The 18,570-nt window shown below is 37.9% G+C and overlaps 4 protein-coding genes across 5 annotated transcripts in view; 2 read left to right on the top strand and 2 right to left on the bottom strand.

Annotated features, from left to right (window-relative positions):
* LOC106638398 (uncharacterized) overlaps positions 1 to 13,687 on the top strand; it is a 31,073-nt gene extending 17,386 nt beyond the window's left edge. Inside the window, exon 11 of the transcript XR_001338951.2 lies at positions 13,648 to 13,687. The gene's annotated coding sequence lies outside the window, so the exon portion shown is untranslated. The remainder of the gene's footprint in view (positions 1 to 13,647) is intronic.
* LOC106638328 (uncharacterized) lies at positions 3,600 to 4,693 on the bottom strand. Its single transcript, XM_014351435.3, has 2 exons — positions 4,658 to 4,693; positions 3,600 to 4,622 (listed from the first exon to the last, which is right to left on the bottom strand). The coding sequence occupies exons 1-2, from the start codon at positions 4,691 to 4,693 to the stop codon at positions 4,239 to 4,241; spliced, it is 420 nt and encodes a 139-aa protein (XP_014206921.1). The 3' UTR covers positions 3,600 to 4,238.
* papi (tudor and KH domain containing protein papi) lies at positions 5,186 to 18,211 on the bottom strand. 2 transcript variants are annotated; one of them, XM_089593510.1, is made up of 9 exons: positions 18,056 to 18,211; positions 17,688 to 17,799; positions 17,173 to 17,599; positions 16,861 to 17,100; positions 16,621 to 16,784; positions 16,304 to 16,521; positions 7,009 to 7,201; positions 6,747 to 6,929; positions 5,186 to 6,507 (listed from the first exon to the last, which is right to left on the bottom strand). In XM_089593510.1, exons 2-9 carry the CDS (start codon positions 17,781 to 17,783, stop codon positions 6,274 to 6,276), a joined length of 1,755 nt encoding a protein of 584 aa, XP_089449636.1. In that variant the 5' UTR covers positions 17,784 to 17,799; positions 18,056 to 18,211; the 3' UTR covers positions 5,186 to 6,273. The 2 variants fall into 2 exon arrangements, with proteins under 2 accessions (XP_089449636.1, XP_014206920.2); XM_014351434.2 differs by having other exon boundaries at positions 16,304 to 16,524; positions 18,056 to 18,210.
* On the top strand, positions 8,659 to 16,200 carry LOC106638399 (TD and POZ domain-containing protein 2). The gene is made up of 6 exons (XM_089593548.1): positions 8,659 to 8,683; positions 13,648 to 13,878; positions 13,968 to 14,272; positions 14,780 to 15,013; positions 15,420 to 15,561; positions 15,947 to 16,200. The coding sequence occupies exons 2-6, from the start codon at positions 13,701 to 13,703 to the stop codon at positions 16,198 to 16,200; spliced, it is 1,113 nt and encodes a 370-aa protein (XP_089449674.1). The 5' UTR covers positions 8,659 to 8,683; positions 13,648 to 13,700.
* Positions 18,212 to 18,570: the final 359 nt, after the last annotated feature.

Consider the following 18,570-nt stretch of genomic DNA (forward strand, 5'->3'; position numbering starts at 1 on the left):
TGCACTGGTTTTGCAGGAAATTTGTTTTCTTGCTCGCGTTTCGTGGATTTTTGTCCAATAAATTTTGGTGTCCATACTTACAACTCGTGTGAATGAGCCACTGTGAAATGAAATATAGAATTAAAAAAAAAAAAAAAAAAAAAAGATTGTCTATTTTGAATAAAATACAAAAACAACTATATGGATAGGTAATAATTGTATTGTTGACAACTTCGAGTCACCATATACCTAATCGTGTATAAACACCTGGTAACAAAGAGAGAAAAAAAAAAAAAAAAAGAATAGCAATTACAACTGTTTTCTGTATACCGGAACAACGCAATTTTCCTTCTATGATTCTCGTACATAAATACACGTACTCGCGTGATAATGCAATATCTCGGAGGAAAGTAAAAACCAATCGCGCAGCCATCAGAGTTCTATCGACGGTAATGAGATCGAAAGTGACATATGGATTACCTATATATGTATACAATGTATGTATATATATAATAATAATAATAATAGTATGTACACACGTACGCATGAAAAGAGAATCAAGTTTCGCGTCGATTATATTTACACGTTCGAGGATGTAAGTATAAGGACGGAAAAATTGCAATTTAGCGCATCAATTGGCGTACGTACCTACATAAATGTATATATTTCTACCGAATCAAAAGGCTCAGCAGCGCAATATACATATATATATATATATATATATATATATATATATATATATACAGACCGCGTATAAGTATAAATACGGTACGTTTATTCGTGCGTGTGTGTATTCACCTATAATAGAGTGAAACACGTAGTTAAATGAAAGAGGCTATATATTATAATATATGTACGCGGAAACGGGAGTGAGTATATAAGAGAGAGAAGTATATATAGGTAAAGCGAGAACGCGAGAAGGGGTGTCGATCAATACTTGCAGATTGAACTTTGCGAGTGTTGTATACGTATCTCCATGGCTGCCCCCCTCCCCCCTCGTATACTATATGTTACACTCCACAAGTTTAATGAGTGTACATATATGCATAGATTATGCATGTAAGATCTATAAATTACCCTCCTTCTATTCAAATGTATTTTTTGGGTAAACGTGTACACAAAAAGTGTGGCTTGCGCGTATTTATATTACGTTAATTTGTACATCTGTACATCTAATATTGGAAAGATGTATATACTACAATGGTAGTGTTGTATTGTTATGTACACGTGTCCACATCTATTTTGGATAAAAAAAAAAAAGAAAATAAATAAATAAATATGAGATATTACAAGACGGGAGATTTGATGCAGTGAGTGCCCCGTTGACGTTTTCTATGAAATTATGCGAGTATATGAAAATATGTTATTATTATCATGTACGCGCGTTAGAGTTTCAAACCAAGAGGCTGTAAAATAATAACAATAACAAAATATGTGTGTAATCAAATGTGGGGTGAAAAAAAAAATATATATATCTATATGTATAGTTAGCCGCTTCGCGTTTTCTGTAGTGACGCAGTTGCAGGACCGATGGCTGCATATATACGAGGGCTGCTGCAGGGTATACGGATGGTTCTTTGAGTCATTTGGCGGAAAGCATAGTATGTTCAAAGTCTGAAGGATAAAACTTTGTTTTAGTTTTAATTTTAATACCAAGTAATTTATATTGTGTTAGAAAAAGGTTGTTTTAAATTTTATGCTTTTCAGACTTTATGAATTTTTTTTTTTTTTTTTTTTTTTTTTTTTTTTTTTTTTTTTTTTTACTTTACTTTTGCAAATTGAGACCGTAGATCCGTCAAAGATTCAATAGATGCCATCGTCACAGACATGACGGTGTGTAGGTATAGATGTGTAATTCGAAGGGTTTATGCAAAAACGTACTTGTGATCTCTTGTGAAGAAAGGAGTATATATAAATATTCATTTATAGGTATACATAAGTATACAGAGTATATATTATAAATATAACAATGCTGTAATATTTTTCCGCCGTGTCGGTAAACGCATACACATAAATATATTATTGATAAAAAAACTATATAAAAATACTGTACGGATTATATATATATATGAATGTACAAGATGAGAATTTTAGGTACCTGCATTGATATGACAATTTATTTTTAATTTTTAATTTAAAAAAGAAAAAAAAAAGAGGCGGGAACGTTACTGTTCGAAATGAAAAGCTTATCATCGTCTTTGAATACATTATTTGAGAAAACCGATTGTACAAAATTGAGCGAGCGTTTATATGCGATTCCTCAAATTATAATATTATGTAGCATAACGACGCAAACGACTTAACAAAGTAGTATTTAATTGCCAATTTACCGGTGTTCCAACAGTATTGAATTTTAATGATGTACTCTTTAAAACAAATTTTTGATATTTGTTAGTTTATTTGATTTTTTTTTTTTATTTTTAAAGTATTATTTTGCGGAAAAACAAAGTATCTCTCTATTATGCATAATGAAAAAGTGATATAAAAAGTAAATATATACATATATATTTTATATTTTAGTGAAACAGGTATTTTCTTTTTTTTATACTCAATTTGATTTGTATTAACTATATCTATACGTTGCTCATATAAATAAGCTTTTGAACGACTTTTGTAACTTTGTCATAATCATACGTGTGGTCATAATTTGATTAAACTGTATAGGCTATAAGGTAACAACGTAACGTTATTATTATAATTATTGTTCGATGGCTGTAATACAACTATGGCGGGAAAATCGAAAACATACGGTTGCTCTCGAGGATCCTAACTTGAAAAAAAAAAATAATCAAAAAACAAAAGGAAGACATACAAAATTCATCAAAGCCCATTCGTGTTTTATGTGAAAACTGTAATCGCAAATGTAATACACGCTTGTCGTGACGACCATTGAAATATCTAGCCAATTGTTTATTAGCCAATCATTATGTGCAAAATCATAATATAATGTATCTGTTTTCCATATGTAAAAAAAAGGACGAGTTTTAATGTGACTTAAATAGTTTGGGAGAAGAAGAAGAAAAAAAAAAGAAATAAAAAAATGACAATGGCAAATTATTATTGTTACCTTCGATTTTGAAATAACTGTTTGCTTCCAAGCGATGAATATATCAACTGTTTTTCCTTTTTCGTATTCAAAATGCGCAGAGCTTTATATGATGTTTCTATTGATTGAAACTCTAATATATTATAATACATATGAATAATATTTATATGAAAAAAAGGGACGACGCATTGGACGAAAGTGTATGATTGAACAAAAAAGTGCTCGGTAACGAGAGAGGAGAAATACATATTTTATTGATTGCGCGAAGATTAAAAAAGAATAATTGATGGCGATGCAAAATTAGATTAGTAGTCAATTTGGTGATGCGAGTCGTGTATGTATTGTAAAGAAAGGGGTATATGTGAAATGTCTCAATTGGTGCCGCTTAAAGCCCCGTGAGTGCTGTTTGTAACGAATGATGCATGATTTTTGTCACAGGTTACGATTGAACCGCAGAAAAAAGGGAGAACAAGGACATAGCGTATATAGGATTTAATAGCAAAAAACATGTAGTCATTTTTTTTTTAGATTGATAATTTTTTTTTTAACAACATGATATATTTTACTATTCCTTTCTTTCGACACGCGAGAGTTGTGCTTACGACATGTATTTCATTTTTGATGTACACGCCACTTGGGACGGATATATTTTAAGACATATGGTGTGCGCAAAGATATAAATGAAGAATCTCGATAAAAAAAAAAAAGACGTAAACTGGTGAGAGATTGTTGAAATACTGTCGTTTTGTCGCTGTATTGACTGTATCACACACCCACTCAGAGAGATGGTAGATATAAATATATAAAAAAAGAAAAAATGTACCGAAAAACAAAATAATAAAAAAAAAAATATTATTACCGTAACAATCTTGTACTTACATTCATTGCTCGTATATATGCCAAGTTAATCCCCAACGATTTCCAATCAATAATCCAACAGCTCGACGCGCTCATCGGACATCCATCGGAGATGGGTAAAATAACAATAAACATTTTTTTTCTTTTTTTTTTTTTGCAACAATCAAGTATTTATCCTCACACATCCGTATACATTCCACTCGTCCAACAACGTAAAAATCATGGGTCCAATAGTAGAAAAAAAAACTACGAATCCAATACAATATACGGAAAAAGACGGTGGTGCAATGAATGACGCTTCGCAAAGACTCCCTACCTCCCCAACTCTGTCCCGGCAACCGAGCCCGTGCATCAATCAATGTTGGGACGGGTAGTCGGCGTACCAGCTGAACGCGCCGTTGGGCCCGGTGTGGGCGCCAAAGTCCACGTAGTCGTAGACGTGGGCGGTGGCGGCGGGCCTGTCGGGCCTATGGGCGCTCTCGGCGTGGTGGAGCGTCGAGACGGCCAGGGGCACGTACGAGGACTCGGGCGTCTGGCGGGCCATGCGGGGGCCGTTCGCGGGGGCCGGGGAGCCCGCGACCAGCTGGTGGTTCGCCGAGGCGGATATGGGGCTCAGCTCGATCACGTCCAGGCCGTCGATCGGGATGGCGATGTAGCGCGCGCCCGCCAGGGCTGGGCCGAAGCAGCAGCTGGCTATGCCGATCAAGCGCTGAGGGAACGACAATGAGTCTGTGTCGAGCTACTGGTTTATACTTGAAAATATTGTGAAATTACCATCAACGCTAGTGTAGTGGACGCACCGCTGGCCATGTCGACGGTGTGTGTATGTACTTTTGCAAAAAGAATCCGAGGGAACAATGTATAGTCGATGGTGAACGTCTCGGTTGTTTCGGCGACTGAGCGAGCGGAGCCGCGGGTCTGGTGATTTTATACGGTTTCGCTTCGGAGCGCTTTCTCGTGGCTCGCAACAGCGGATCGAATCCCGTAAATCCATCTCTCGCCTGTACCTTAATTACGTTGCTCCATCCGAGCCGTTTCGTCGTGGTCGTCGTTGGGGACGTTAATTTTTTATCCGACCCTGCGGTGCATGGCTGTCGTTTTACTTCCGATCACGATCTGGCGTTTTTCTCCTTCTGGTTGTTGTGGCTCGGTTTTTTTTTCCTTCTCCTCGTTTGTGGCGTTTAAGGAGAAATAAAATAAAAAAGCAACACCGGTAGTTGGGCATTTTCGTTGTCTTCCGCGTGCGGGTGCATGCGAGGATCATTCTTCGGATCGTGGTTAATATTTCAATCAGTACAACCGTTTGATTTTTATTAATATGTATATTGGGAAAACAAGTTATGTCCAATTTTTAATACATTTTGTGAATTTTTACGAAAGGATAAATGTTAATCAACAACTACGAGCTAATACAGGTTTTTCTTTTTTTTTTTTTTTTTCTAAAAAAATATAGATTTCAGGCATGTTTTTTTTCCCTACAAGTACTTATAACGAATCGTCGTTTGTTACACAGTTAACACAATAGGACATATTTTACACTTAACTGCGCAATCCGTTAATACTGTGTTACGCTCAAGGCACATTATTTTATTTAGTTTCGCCTCTGCCCGTAATGATAAAAATAAAACTCAATTATGAATAATCCTCGAATTTTCGTTTCCGTTGCTAAAAACAAGATAGTTGTCGGCAACGAACGAGAAAGTAAAATAAAAAAGTTCAATCAGAATAAAGCGATTGTTTTTTTTTCCTAGCTAAGAGCCGACGTATACATACTACGAATTGTGCATTGGCGTTGGCACAGTTTACCAGGAGACTAACCATTGTTAGTTCAGTGTTAATCAAAATATTATTATCATTATTACTCTTCATTCACAGCTTCGTTTCTACAGCCTAACAGTCTATGTGTAGCGATCCAGCCGCCATCGCAGGAGTTTTAGAAACATACAGGTATTGTGTTTTATTATGGTTATTTGCGCTCGTGAAAGGTCAAAGGCACACGTGTCAAAAGTTAATGTACTGATAGGAACTCGATAGAAATTTCTTAGTTTATACCGATCAAGTGGGAATGTAGGACGAACCTCTTTTTTTTTTTTTTCTTTTTTTTTTAGTTTTTAGTATCGTGTACGAATCAGAAATCAAAAAAAGTTTCAGAGAAATGTAAATTGTATATTCAAAGTTGAGGACAATGAAGATGATAGAAAAAACATCCCTCCTCGGTGATATTATCCAACGAAAGACGACACGATTTGTACGTATGGTTTCTCAGTTAAAAACTTAAACATCTAGTAGTTCACAATGATCAAAGCGAGGCAACCCTGACGCAAAGAAAAAAGAAAAGAAAAGAGAGAGATGAAGACTTAAGTACTCCAAAACCGAAAAGGGCGCGTGCCTCAGTACATGTCAAAGCCGTCGGAGTCGTAATCCTCTCGGTCGGAATCAAACTCGGCTCCGGCGGGCAGCACGTTGATAGGCCGACTCTCGTTCTGCCTGAACGGGTTGTTGGGCCTCCTCTTGACCCCGTTTTGGTAGCCATTCGCCGGCACGACCCTCTCACCGTCGAGGAAGCTACGCGAGCCGTTCATCGCGCTCCTGGCCGGGGTAACCACTTCGACATCTCCAAAGCCCTGGAAACGCCGACAACAATCGGGATATTAAAAATCAAGCCACGCATTTGCAACTTTAGTGAACTGAACTTTGGTGGGTACATCTTGGAAAATCCACTCTGTACACCTATTAATGGTCAAAACACCTCAAAGCTAACGAATCACGACTCGGACGTTTCTCTGACGTCCAATAGAAATCTCTCGGCGTAATTATCGCAAAGAAGACCAAGCGAGAGTCCAAAGGCTCAACCAGTAATTACCTTCTCGGCGTGTCCGTTTCTCTCGTCTCGTGTCTCCCTCACGCTGCCGGAGGGCTCCGAGTTCCTGGACGGCGAGTCGGTGCTACGCCGCGAGAGCGACAACGTTGAGCTAGCCCGGGACCACGCATGATCCTCGGCGACGGCCAGCTCCAGCTTCACCAACTCCTTGTTGATACTGACGAGCTGAGGAAGGGAACGAGGAACATAAATAGTATACGATAGATCGGAAAATGGTTTTTTTTTCTCTCTCTCTCTCTCTCACCTGGTCGTCGCGTTTCTCGAACAGCTCGATCACGGGAACGGGGTTGGCCTCTTTGCCGCTGGCTCTGGTGAGAGTCGAGTCGCCCTCGAGGCGTTCCTTCCAGGCTCGGTTGGTCGCCGTGCGCGCTTCCCACTGGCCGTCGGCGCTCAGCTTCGAAAACACCTCGATCGCCTGCTTGCTCCACTCGCCGTCTCTGCAAGGGGTACGACAGTGGTTGAAATGGATAAAAAAATTATTCGTTTTTCGGGGTTGGGACAAAAATTTTCATTTGTAAAAATGACGTGGAGCTTCACCCGCGAAATACTTACCAAAATACTAAATGCAGTGTCAAAATAGCCACGTGTGCGGTAATTAATATTAAAATGAGAAAAATAACAATAACGAGTTCCAAGCTTGGCCGAGGGTGATGATAACGAGACGTGTTTGCTTGGAAAAATCTAACGTCCAAGTGGGAGGGAGGTAACGTTTGATCTGCGAGATGTTGGTATTAGCGCGTACGCAAAAGCTGAGACTTGGGTGTGGAATTACATTTCGACAAATGGAGAAACAAAAAAAATAATTGTAACATAAAGTTTAATTAAACGAGCGAGGGTTCGTATCCAAGTTTTAATTGAGCGAGTCGACCTTGAGCCCGTCTCCTTCCCCTTTCGACTCCTTGCATTGTTATTCTTCGCGCAAACTCTCGAACAAAGGGAGCTTTGAATGAAAGCTCCTTCGCTCCTTCTCCCAACTACACCTTTTTACGTTTACGCTGCTGCGCAATTGTCGAAATTAATTAAATTTTCTGCAATTCAACAAACATATATACAGGATACACCGCAACGCAAGAGGGCGTACGTTAATTTTATCGCAAGTTGTAGAAAATCCGGGATATCTTGGAAAAAAAAAAAAAATTTGTTTGTCCGTTATCAACTGGTAATTGTATATTCGCCATTTAGTGCTATCACCTGTCAATTTCGATTCTAACTGGACGAGCGTCCGATAAATACTTAGATAAAACTGGCTCACGTTTTTCCCTCAAACAAAAGGAGCATCCGTAGTGTATGCAAACAAACATACTTCGTGTTTGCATCGGTTATCCTCCCGTATATATAGATTGGAAAAAAAACCATTTGCAAAACATGCGCAAACGAAGAAATTCCAGGGCAAAGGCCATTTTTGGTACATTTCGCTAGATCGGCAAGCCCGTAGTGGCGTGTCACCTGGCAATAAATCGCGAAACGAGAATATGCTCGTGCACGACAACCCGGTGCGAGTAAAAGAGCACTCGATGCCTTTGGTTCAAGTTCGATGACCAACTGAGAGAGAAAGAGACGGAAAAAATCGCGCTGTAAGACACCAGTGGTGGGTGTCCGGTGTGTGTAATGAAGCCGGAAAATACAGTGTGCGTGAGCACGGTATAACAGAGGCCATTAGCTGTCGAACAGCGACGTGTGCATCATCAGTAATACATCGATTTAGATGCACGCTCTAGACGTTCACGTTAATTATTGTTGTACCGAGTCGTGTCATCGAGTGATCCCGAGAGTCAAAGTTGGGCCTTTAACTCCTTGCTTTTGGAGTCAGGAAATTTCGGTGTCAAAGGGAGAACAGCCGGTGTCACGCTCGCGCGTTTTACAGGGACACTTGGTTACTTATTCCTTCGGACTTTCTTCTTGGGGCTTCGTTTGATCTGGTAAGTAATATTGGACAATTTTCTGAAATCTGTTTTTTTTTAATTTTGATGTATAGCATGGAAAATTAGGTGGGATGGAATATCTTCTTACAACCTAAGGTTAAAAAAAAACATATAAGTTAAAGGTCAATCGCGACAGGCGATGAACAATATTTCAGGTGGTACAATTGAGGTTTTGCAGGGGGATCATTAAAAAAAATGGGCATTTTGTTCTTTTTTTTTTTCATGTAAACAAAAATTGACAAATATTGAGCAAGTTAAAGTTTGGGTGTGGAGGGGGACATGATTTCACGATAGTCGCGTGCTGCATTAATTTGATATTGATAGACAATACATCATACCTTGATATAATATACCCTCGATTATGAAAAATAAATATGTGTAATTACTGATTATAGTATCTACAAATTTTAGATTTCCGGAAATTAGACGGACCCTTGTCGACTGAGGTTTTGATTTTCACCCGAGACTGTGAGAAACTACGGACAGGTTGATTAGTTTTCTTGGTTTTTTTTTTTTTTTTTTTTTTTTTTTTTTCTCTGGCATCAGCCATTAAATAATCTTAAGGTTTTAGCCAGAAAAACGTTTGGTTTGGAAATATAATATATAATATATAAAATATCGCCACCAACAATCGATGTATTGTCACAAGATCCGCGAAGACGAAATCACGCATCGAGTTATGCGTACTGAAAAATAAAAAAAGCCGATAGCAAACGGTATAGCTTCGTTCGGCACGTCCTTTAACAACTTCCGCAAAGTGCATTTGCAGACGGAGCCTGTGAACTATAAATACACAAGTAGCATTACCTATTGTCTCTACTGGCGACTCATCATACCTCCATATGGAGTGCCATAATTTCCACCTATACGTATACCGATACAGTATATATACACTCGCACCGCAAGACAAAACGTCGCGGGTGAAAATAGAATGACAAGTACACGAGCCAGCGGGGCGGGCGCGGTCGCGCTAATAGAGACTTGCGGTCGACTGTACTGTATAGGTGCCGGACTGATCGCCGCAATCCCTAATCGCGAGGCACTTTCACTCGATCCGACTTGGGAGTACTTTGTTATTATTATTGTTTTTTTTTTTTTTTTTTTTTTTTTTTTTTTTTTTAACTATGCGATGTTGAGCTCAAAATCAACGGCGACCGTGACGCTCTCGCAGCTACGGAAATGACGGATACTTGACGAGGATTCGGCGTCCGTATATGTAATTACTGTTCGGGACACAGAGTACAGCCATTCGTGAATTCGATATGTTTACTTGAGTCAAGTTGCGGTTAATGTTTTTAAATAGAAATTAAAATGTGGTAAATCTATGGGATATGGTTGAGAGTGGGAGGAAAAGGTAATAACGATAGCCCAGCAATGATTTTGTTATTTTCCTGCAGCTCAACGTGTTGAATGAAAATTAATTGACTCTTGAGACTATGCATCTTCGAGCCAATTCGATATTCAAGATGTAATAAAATTTTTTCTAGTGAAAAAAAGTGATTCATGGTAATGCTCCAAAAGACGATTCAAACGAGTCTCTTGAAGCTAATATTGACAAAGAACTTTATGAAAAAGTAAAACCTGAAAAAAATTATTTTTCAACTATTCTTTAAAACTTATTTAGAACTTAAAAGTTATTCTATAACTATTGTAAAAAATTGATCGTCGCGTGACAGAAGTCTTTTTTTTTTTCATCGTATAACTTGTTATTTCAGTGAATTTTTACAATAATTAATTATATTAAATTGTAGAAATAATTGAACTAAAACGAGTTTTTAATACGAAAATAATCTAGAGTGATACCAACTGATTTGTTTATCCTTTTACAAAGAAAAACCAGACAAAAACTTTTTTTATTAACGCGAGCCAAAAGTTTTGTATTATACGATTTTTTCTTGTGATGTTATGATGCCCATACGTAATAAAAAATAAAAGTGTTTATAAGTTGTTACAAACGTCATTACAAAAGCGCATCTAACGTAACTAGTACACAATAAAAAAAGTCGCAGTAAAATAACCACTTTTAAAAACATCTTCAAAACTCAAATGTTTTTTCCAACTAACAGTCACTGCAGTCTATTTCAAATGTTGATTTCAGTAAAAATTTTTTTTACTATTATTTATGATAAATCATTCAAATCTTTTTTAAATGCTTTCATAATGCTCAACATAATTAAAATATGTTTTGTTAAATGATCCCGAAGCAATAGTTTACTCTGCTTAAACAAAGCAACATATACACTTTTTCAACGTGATTATTAAGAAAAAAAAATATATATATATAACACACTACATTTGCTACAAGCCAATTGACCCCCAATCATATTAATATAACTTACAAGGTTTCTTTTATAATTATCACTTCGGGAAAGAGGAGAGTAATTTTTTTTTTAAGAATGAATATTATTTAGATATCGTATCTGGACTTTACGTAGATATACCATAATATCACACATAAATGCATTCTCCAATTATAAACGTGACCAGTTTTAACGAGATTAAAGGCTTCTTTTAAATTAACCTGATAAAAATAGCAGAATATACAGCAAAGTAATCAGTAGTCGACTTACATGTCTTAGTTGAAACTATTTTTTCACAATTTAAAAAACGACTATCGTGTTGGGTAGCATTTTAATCCACCCTTTGGATAAAAGTGTCAAGTAAAAAACAAAATTATTTATTAATAGTTATACATTTAATATATTTATCATATGAAAAAGTAGGGTACCCATTCAAACGATTCTTTTACCATTTTTCGTCGTTATCTAGCTCGTGAGAAAAAACTCCGGGTTAAAAGTTACAGGAAGAGTCTTCAAAATCCAAGAGGCGGTTATAGAAAATTAAAAAAATTTACCAATAGTATACTCCTCGATAGTTAGGTACGTATACCTGAATATTTATATTCTCGTGCGCAAGTGATTTCGTACAGTAAAATTCTGAAATACGTAAACAATTGGGAAGGAAACGAAAGGTAGTTTTCCCGAGGCATCGATTAACCCAACGATTCTGTTTGCTCGCCGGTTCCTTCGACCCACCATAATAATTCTAAGCCTGTACCTATACACGTGACTGAATATTTCGCCTTCCCGAAAATTAACGAGGTAAAAGGCATCTAGTTTCATTTTGTGTACAACAACAGTTTTTTTTTTTTTTCCTTTTTTTTTGAAGCGCGCCGGGATGAAAAGTTAAAAAAAACAAAAAACAAAATGAAACTACCCCCTGGGTGTAACTTTAGCCGACCCACAAAACGTTCTCGTACATCAGCGCATGATAAAACACCGACACGTACCGTTATTATGGCACTTGCTCTTTTTGCGCGAAAGTTCGGATACGTACGATGAAATATGACCCGAAACGCAGCGGGTCAAGAAAATACATATCTGAAACACTTTGGCTAATGAAACGACGCGACGCGTTTTTTTCGGGGATGGTGCGAGATTAGCTCGATGGTATTGCGCGTGTACAAATTTTCATTAGCTAACCGACGTTTTGGCATCGCGTCGATACGCAAAGAGGTACGCTTGAAAGCGCGCTTTTAACGTATCTATATATTTCAAACGACAAAACAAGCACGCATACATGTGTACTCAAACTCAAACAGACAATACATATATACATTCGATAGTTTACACTCAAAGACAAGACATCCGGGGATTTTATTCGCGCAACGACCCTCGTCCTGTATACAATGACATATATACCATGCATCGGTGATACTATTGCAGCGAAGGAACAAAACGATGTTGTAAAATGTAGTGCGATTCGTGTACACACGAGCAAACACGTATATACGTGTGGGGAGTAAGCAACAGCAGCGATAGTAATTAGCTTCCATTCCAGGACACGCGATGTGCTCCGATGCGCGAACAACCATGTACCCATATATATTACGTGTATTCCGCAGCCGCGTTGCAACGTATATTGTACACTCGCAATGCCACGCCAAATTCCAAGGGCCGTTCATCGCTCGAACGATCTAATATCGCGCCCATCAACCCCTTGTTTGTACGCGCGCGGTTTATACAGGCACGACTTTTCGACGCTCTCTCTCGAGCTCCCGAGGAAATTACTTAATCACCGTCGTTTGAACTTTGATGCAGCAGTGGGGCTGTATCGGGATAACCATGTATGAGCACGCATTAAAAGGTGTTTCGCGATTTCACCACGCAATTATTTTTTACGTTAAAAAAAAAAAAAAAAAATTAAGGATATCGTGCAAATAAAGTGCCAGTGGGGGCGAACGAGAGGTATACGAATAAAAGAGCTCAAAGCGGCGAGGGTGAATATTGGGTTATTAAACGCAACGCGAAGTTGTAAAACACAATTATAACGAAAGTTCGAATCGCCGCTCGCGTTGTATTATCCAAGTAAGCGCGGGAGGGGCAATCAGATCTGGGCTGTTCGATATGAAACTCTCTGGTTTAATTCCATGTATAAATTGCAGCCTTTAAATGTTGTATATGTATACCTACACGAGAGCCACGCGTACCTGATTTTACTCGACCCGTTGCTTTGTGTATAGGGGGTGCGGCGAAAATTATATAATAATCTTCGTATACGTTTTAAGCAGTGAGTGTACATGCACGTAGTTTGTTTTGTTTAGCGTATCCGTTTTTTCAGGTAAATTTCGGGAGTTGCTCGCACGTCAAAAGGACGATAAACATTGGGTTACTCGATGGAGTTGTTGTAAAAAAAAAAAAAAAAAAAAAACGTTCCGACCTAAAGTATCTAAACAACAACATCATTGATTAAACAAATAAACACAGAATGACACTATAGACAAATATACTCGAGAATCGCGAAGCGTTTTTTCTTTTTCCTTCGAAACATTTCATGTACACCCCAAATGAAGATTCTTCAGGGCCACCTTTAAATCGTACTTGTTTCGAGACTCAAACAAGTACAATACACTTGTATATAAATATATGTATTTTTAAATTTTTTTTTTCAATTCTATGCAGATAAAGCACGTGTTGTACACCTGACAAGGGCACATATAGGTAATACACGAAGGATGGAGGTGTTGGTGCCAACGGTGTCGGACGCGATATTCAAGTACACTTGGCCGATAGGGCAGTACAGGCGAGCAATTTCGAAAAAACAGAGCCTCGACAGCCCGAGCTTCGACCTCAACGTCAACGGAATACGCAGCTCGTGGAACCTCTCCATTAGATTCTGGAAGACCCCCGATGGTTTGCCCATACCTACATACCTACATGTATAATATACATAGGGACGCAAAACAATAAGTGCGTGTGCCCGCATTTGATTATTATTCCAGGCAAGAGGATAACAAACCCGGTAGTGCTTTGCCTGAATATACGGAACTGCGCTATCGAGCAAGTCGAGCGGGTCAAGGTGCGCTTTCAGTTCGCGGTGCTTAACGTCGAGACCGACAATTGGGAGTACCAGGGGCCGAATCACGCTCTTTTGGAGCTGCACGCGAGCTCGAACGTCGTGTCGCTGGGCTACAAGGACTTGTCGGTCGTCGACAACAGACATTTGACGAAGAAAACCGGCGAGCTACGGCTCATGGTCAAGGTGCAGATAGCCCAACGGGAAACCGAAAAGCACGCCCTCACCGTGGTGAGTTTTTTTTTTTTTTTCTTCAACTTCAACCCGCGTTCATATCATATATAGTGTTCACGTCGTTTCTTCATGGGCAACGTGTCAACGAGTCAAAGTTTATCAAGTACTTGCACCGAGAGAAAAAAATAATAAAAATTACTGTGCTAGAATGGTGATCTGGTATACTGTTTGAACCAGAAATTCTTGGTGCGAGTACAGTGATTTTAACTGTTTGTACGATACAAATTGCTGTCCGGAATGGTAAAAATAATTTAATTGGCAAAGGTAAAAAAAGGCAAAGGAATGACACCAGATTACTATTCTAGCACTGTCATTATTTTTTTTTCTCAGTGTACCTACTTGGAAAACAAAAAAATAATGTGGATCAGTTTCTTTTGTATACACAAATTCTTGATGATCCACTTTAATTGGCTCGGTTTCATTTCTCTCGGAAATCGAATGGACTCATTGCCGGGGAGGAAAAAAAAAAAAACGAGTTGCAACTAAAAAGCAAATTGTTTGCAGGACATAGCGAAGCTGTTGAAGCACCCGCACGCAGCCGACACAAAGTTGATTTGCACGTCAGGAGAGGACCAGAATTTGGAGATCCCGGTGCACAGTTGCGTCATCGCGGCGCGGAGCCAAGTGCTCGCGAACATGATAGAGCCGCTCGACGATGCCAAGGAAGAAGATAAGGAGGAGGAAGGCAAGGGAGAAAAGACGACAAACTCGCCGTCCACGACCGATTGTCCAAAGAACGTACGTCCCGAGCGGGTTCAATGATTGCTGTTGCTTGTATATCCATTCGGGTTTTTTCAAAAGTGCACTTATTTTTGGCTTGGGGCTGCGTGTGATTTCATGAGTTTACACAAACACATAACTGATCATTGTTGAGGACTACTTTGTTTCCTTTTTCGAAAACTCGATCGCTCGCTCGTGTGACCTGCTTACTGCGCTTGTTTATTTATACAGTGTGTTCGTAACTGTTGCGTTTTAATGTTTGCATTAACGTCATATAACTTCATCGATTGAAAAATACATTGCAAAATTGTAATTGAGAACTAATAAAAAAAAGTATATATTATATACAGGAACAAGTATACCATGTGTGTATAAAAAATAAAAATAAAAAATAAATAAAAAACTTTTTTTTTTGCACGAGCAGATGAAAAATAAACTAGAAGTGTTTGGTCTATCCGCCAAAGTTGCGAAAGAGTTGTTACGATATATTTACTCCGACCACGTCGATAATTTGGACAAGCTAGCTCCTCAATTGCTTTCACTTTCGTTGAGATTTCACTTAAAAGGTTTGATTTTGTCTCTTACGCCATCACTATTAATCATAGATATTTCTTACTTTTTTTTTTGAGGCACGATTACCTTATACTTTTACCAGAGAAAAAAGATTTAACTTGTCTGTTTTGGGTGGAATATAAATTTTACATTTGAAATAATTTATTTTCACGTTATGTGTATAAGTAATCAAGCGTCCTATTCCAAAAATTCCTATATTGAGACCGATAATTTTTTTTTTCCTGCAATTGTTTCAAACTTTTCGAAAAATTGTTTCACGGTATTTAAAATTATATTTTTTGCTCTGGTTAAAAATTTGTCAGTTGTACCTTGCACCCCAAAGCGTATTAAATTATATAAATTTGATAAAATTTTCATCAAAGTACTTTTTTGTTCTAGGGTTGAAGGAAATCTGCGAGCGAAATTTAATTGACACAATAACGCCCGAAAATATAGCTACCAGATTGTTGTTAGCAGACAAATTTGGTTGTGACCTACTCATGAAAGCTGGGCTATCTTATTGTTGGGAGAACTCGATGAGAATCAGTAAAAATTGTGCTTGGAGAATGATGGAAGAAATAAAGCCAGATTTATTCAATGAAGTTTGCGAAGCAAGCACAAAAAATTGCCGATTCACTAATTTATGTAGATGAAGGTAGATTGTGCAATTTAGTTAATAGCAAAAAATGTTTTATATAAAATAATTAGAAAGGTTAATTTGTAAATAAAAATGTGATAGCTTATGACAAGACTTACTTTGGCTTAATTCCATACAGCGAAGTCTCCTGGGCTTGAAATCTTAGACTCAAGAACTCTGTGCTCAATTCGTAGAGATCCTTGGCAGCTATTTCAGCGCTATCACCAAAATCACTGAAGAATACTCTGTAAAAGTGATCATCAAGCTTTTCAATAACTTGTCCACGGTACCACTTTTCATCACTAAATTGAGTAGCCACCACTTGATCTAGTCTTATCTGCTAAAAAAAAAAAAAAATAAATAAATAAATAAATAAAAAATTAAATTTGAAATCTAGAAATTACAAGATATTTGTTTGTGTAAGGTAGTAACATACTTCTTCCAAAACATGATTCAGTCTCGTTTCTTCATCCTGGTAATAATTTGTCATTTCTTGTATCAAGTCATCCAATTTTTTATTAGTTGAACCAATAATTTGAATATAAAATCGACTAGGGTTCTCTACAGAACAAACAAAAACCTCGTATGGCTTTCCAAGTGCTGAAAAAAAATTTCTGGGTGAGATTTCACGATTCACCTGTGCTAAAAACTGACAATGTGAAACAATTCATTTTACCTGACTCACACAACGAATCATCTATGCTATGAAAATCAAGAGAGTCGTTTTCTAGTTCAGTAGGAGCACCATTATCTGACAATGAGCAATAGGAAGGCTTTATTCTGGGTGTTCTGGTGTGTGCGTTTTGTAAATTCTCCTGGGTTTCTCTCTTATCTTCACGAATTTTTGCTTCAATAGCTTGTAGAGCTTCAGCTATGTTTTCTGATTTACCTTTTATTGTCACTTTTCTCAGTGCATCTACGAAAAATTAATATCATCCAAGTTACGCCTGAACACCGTTACAAAAAGTTGAAAAACATTAGTACATACCCAAATCAGTGGTGGTTGAAATGGTAGACTTGTCAAAAATGATCTTAACCAATGAAGCATTTTGTAATTCTTTCAACAAGTATCCATTATTCTCGTCGAGTCTATTTATAGTTCTTACCGGAGCCCAAATTTCATATGTTTCAATAACCTCCTCTTTGTTCACAATTTTTCCAATCTCCTCTCTTATCAGCCTGATACTCTCGACAGTAGGACCAGCTAAGAAACATTTGCGATCACCACTAATAACATCTATCTCTTCTCCAAAAATAAGTTTTGCACTGGTGGCATGCTCGATTCTCTCAAGCTCTCTGCCACCACGTCCTATGATGAGTGGTATCACTTGATTACTGAGCGTAATTTCTTCCTTGTAGGCTTCAAACTTTTTATCCTTCAGGCCTTTTTTTTCTTCTTTCTTGCCGGCATTTTTCTATACAAATTAACAAAACGATTTAACCCTCGTGCACGTCATAGATCCGAGCGAGCTTTGAAAAAACAAATGGATGCAATTGTCTTACCTTTTTGTTGAGTAAGTAAATCAAAATAACCCCGGCTCCTGACAACGAGAAGCTCACCAACAAAGGGAAGAAAAGACGTTGGGGTGACAGACGCATTTTGGCTCAGCTGCAGCTGTAACGTTTAAAAAAAAATTTTTCTTAGAAGCAAAGCAACTTTAACTGCACACTGCCCCGTGTACAACTAAGTTTCATAATATAGTTAGAAACTTTTAGAGGTAAAGATAGCAATGACATAATGTGTGCGTTTGAAGTCACCCGATAACCTCAAACACTTGTATGCGTGCTTGGTGTAAACACACACAACTGAGGAGGATGGAAAAAAAGCGCATGTACTCAATTATGCAATTATCCAAGTTTGGCGTACTTACTTGCTCTTTTGGCGTAATCCTCATGCAGCGGAGGCTGTGATCGTATAACAACAACGGAGAGAGAGAGCGGTTTCGTTTCGACAGATTACCTCATCTTTTAGTTGTATACCAGCCGACGCCCGAGCTTCGAAAACACTTCTGCCATAGTGAACGCCGCATAGCCGCATCAGTTAAATGTGCGTCACATAGTTCATAGTCTTGCGGTCATGTCGTCACACGTGTAATCTAATAAGTACAGAATTACAGATAGGTTTTAATTATTTCGGAGAAGAGCTTTTACAAAAATATAAAGTAAGATTAACTTTTTTTCTGTGATATGTAAAGTGGATTACAATGTATGGGTTCGTGACAAATTGCAGTTGTTGAATCTTGTTGCTGCGTCCCACCATCAATATAATTATAATATTACATTTTTTCGTATTGATTTTTGACAGATGTTTCATTGATTGGACATGGATTTTGACATCAGTCTCGCATTTCGTCACATATATACGTTCATTGCAGATTCAATATAA

This window comes from Copidosoma floridanum, unplaced genomic scaffold (assembly GCF_036245765.1).
Source record: "Copidosoma floridanum isolate Cflo_tuat_1 unplaced genomic scaffold, Cflo_Japanese_pri ptg000019l, whole genome shotgun sequence".
In the NCBI taxonomy this organism is placed as follows: domain Eukaryota; kingdom Metazoa; phylum Arthropoda; class Insecta; order Hymenoptera; family Encyrtidae; genus Copidosoma; species Copidosoma floridanum.

Coding starts and splice junctions, on each gene's coding strand:
- LOC106638328 (XM_014351435.3), bottom strand. CDS start 4,693: ATGGCCAGCGGTGCGTCCACTACACTAGCGTTGATG. Junction 4,623..4,657: donor CCACTACACTAGCGTTGATG/GTAATTTCACAA, acceptor ATAAACCAGTAG/CTCGACACAGACTCATTGTC.
- LOC106638399 (XM_089593548.1), top strand. CDS start 13,701: ATGGAGGTGTTGGTGCCAACGGTGTCGGACGCGATATTCAAGTACACT. Junction 13,879..13,967: donor ATTCTGGAAGACCCCCGATG/GTTTGCCCATAC, acceptor TTATTATTCCAG/GCAAGAGGATAACAAACCCG. Junction 15,562..15,946: donor GTTGAGATTTCACTTAAAAG/GTTTGATTTTGT, acceptor TTTTTGTTCTAG/GGTTGAAGGAAATCTGCGAG.
- papi (XM_014351434.2), bottom strand. CDS start 17,783: ATGCGTCTGTCACCCCAACGTCTTTTCTTCCCTTTGTTGGTGAGCTTC. Junction 17,600..17,687: donor TTTACTTACTCAACAAAAAG/GTAAGACAATTG, acceptor TAATTTGTATAG/AAAAATGCCGGCAAGAAAGA. Junction 7,202..16,303: donor CTGTATGGAATTAAGCCAAA/GTAAGTCTTGTC, acceptor TACCCCTTGCAG/AGACGGCGAGTGGAGCAAGC.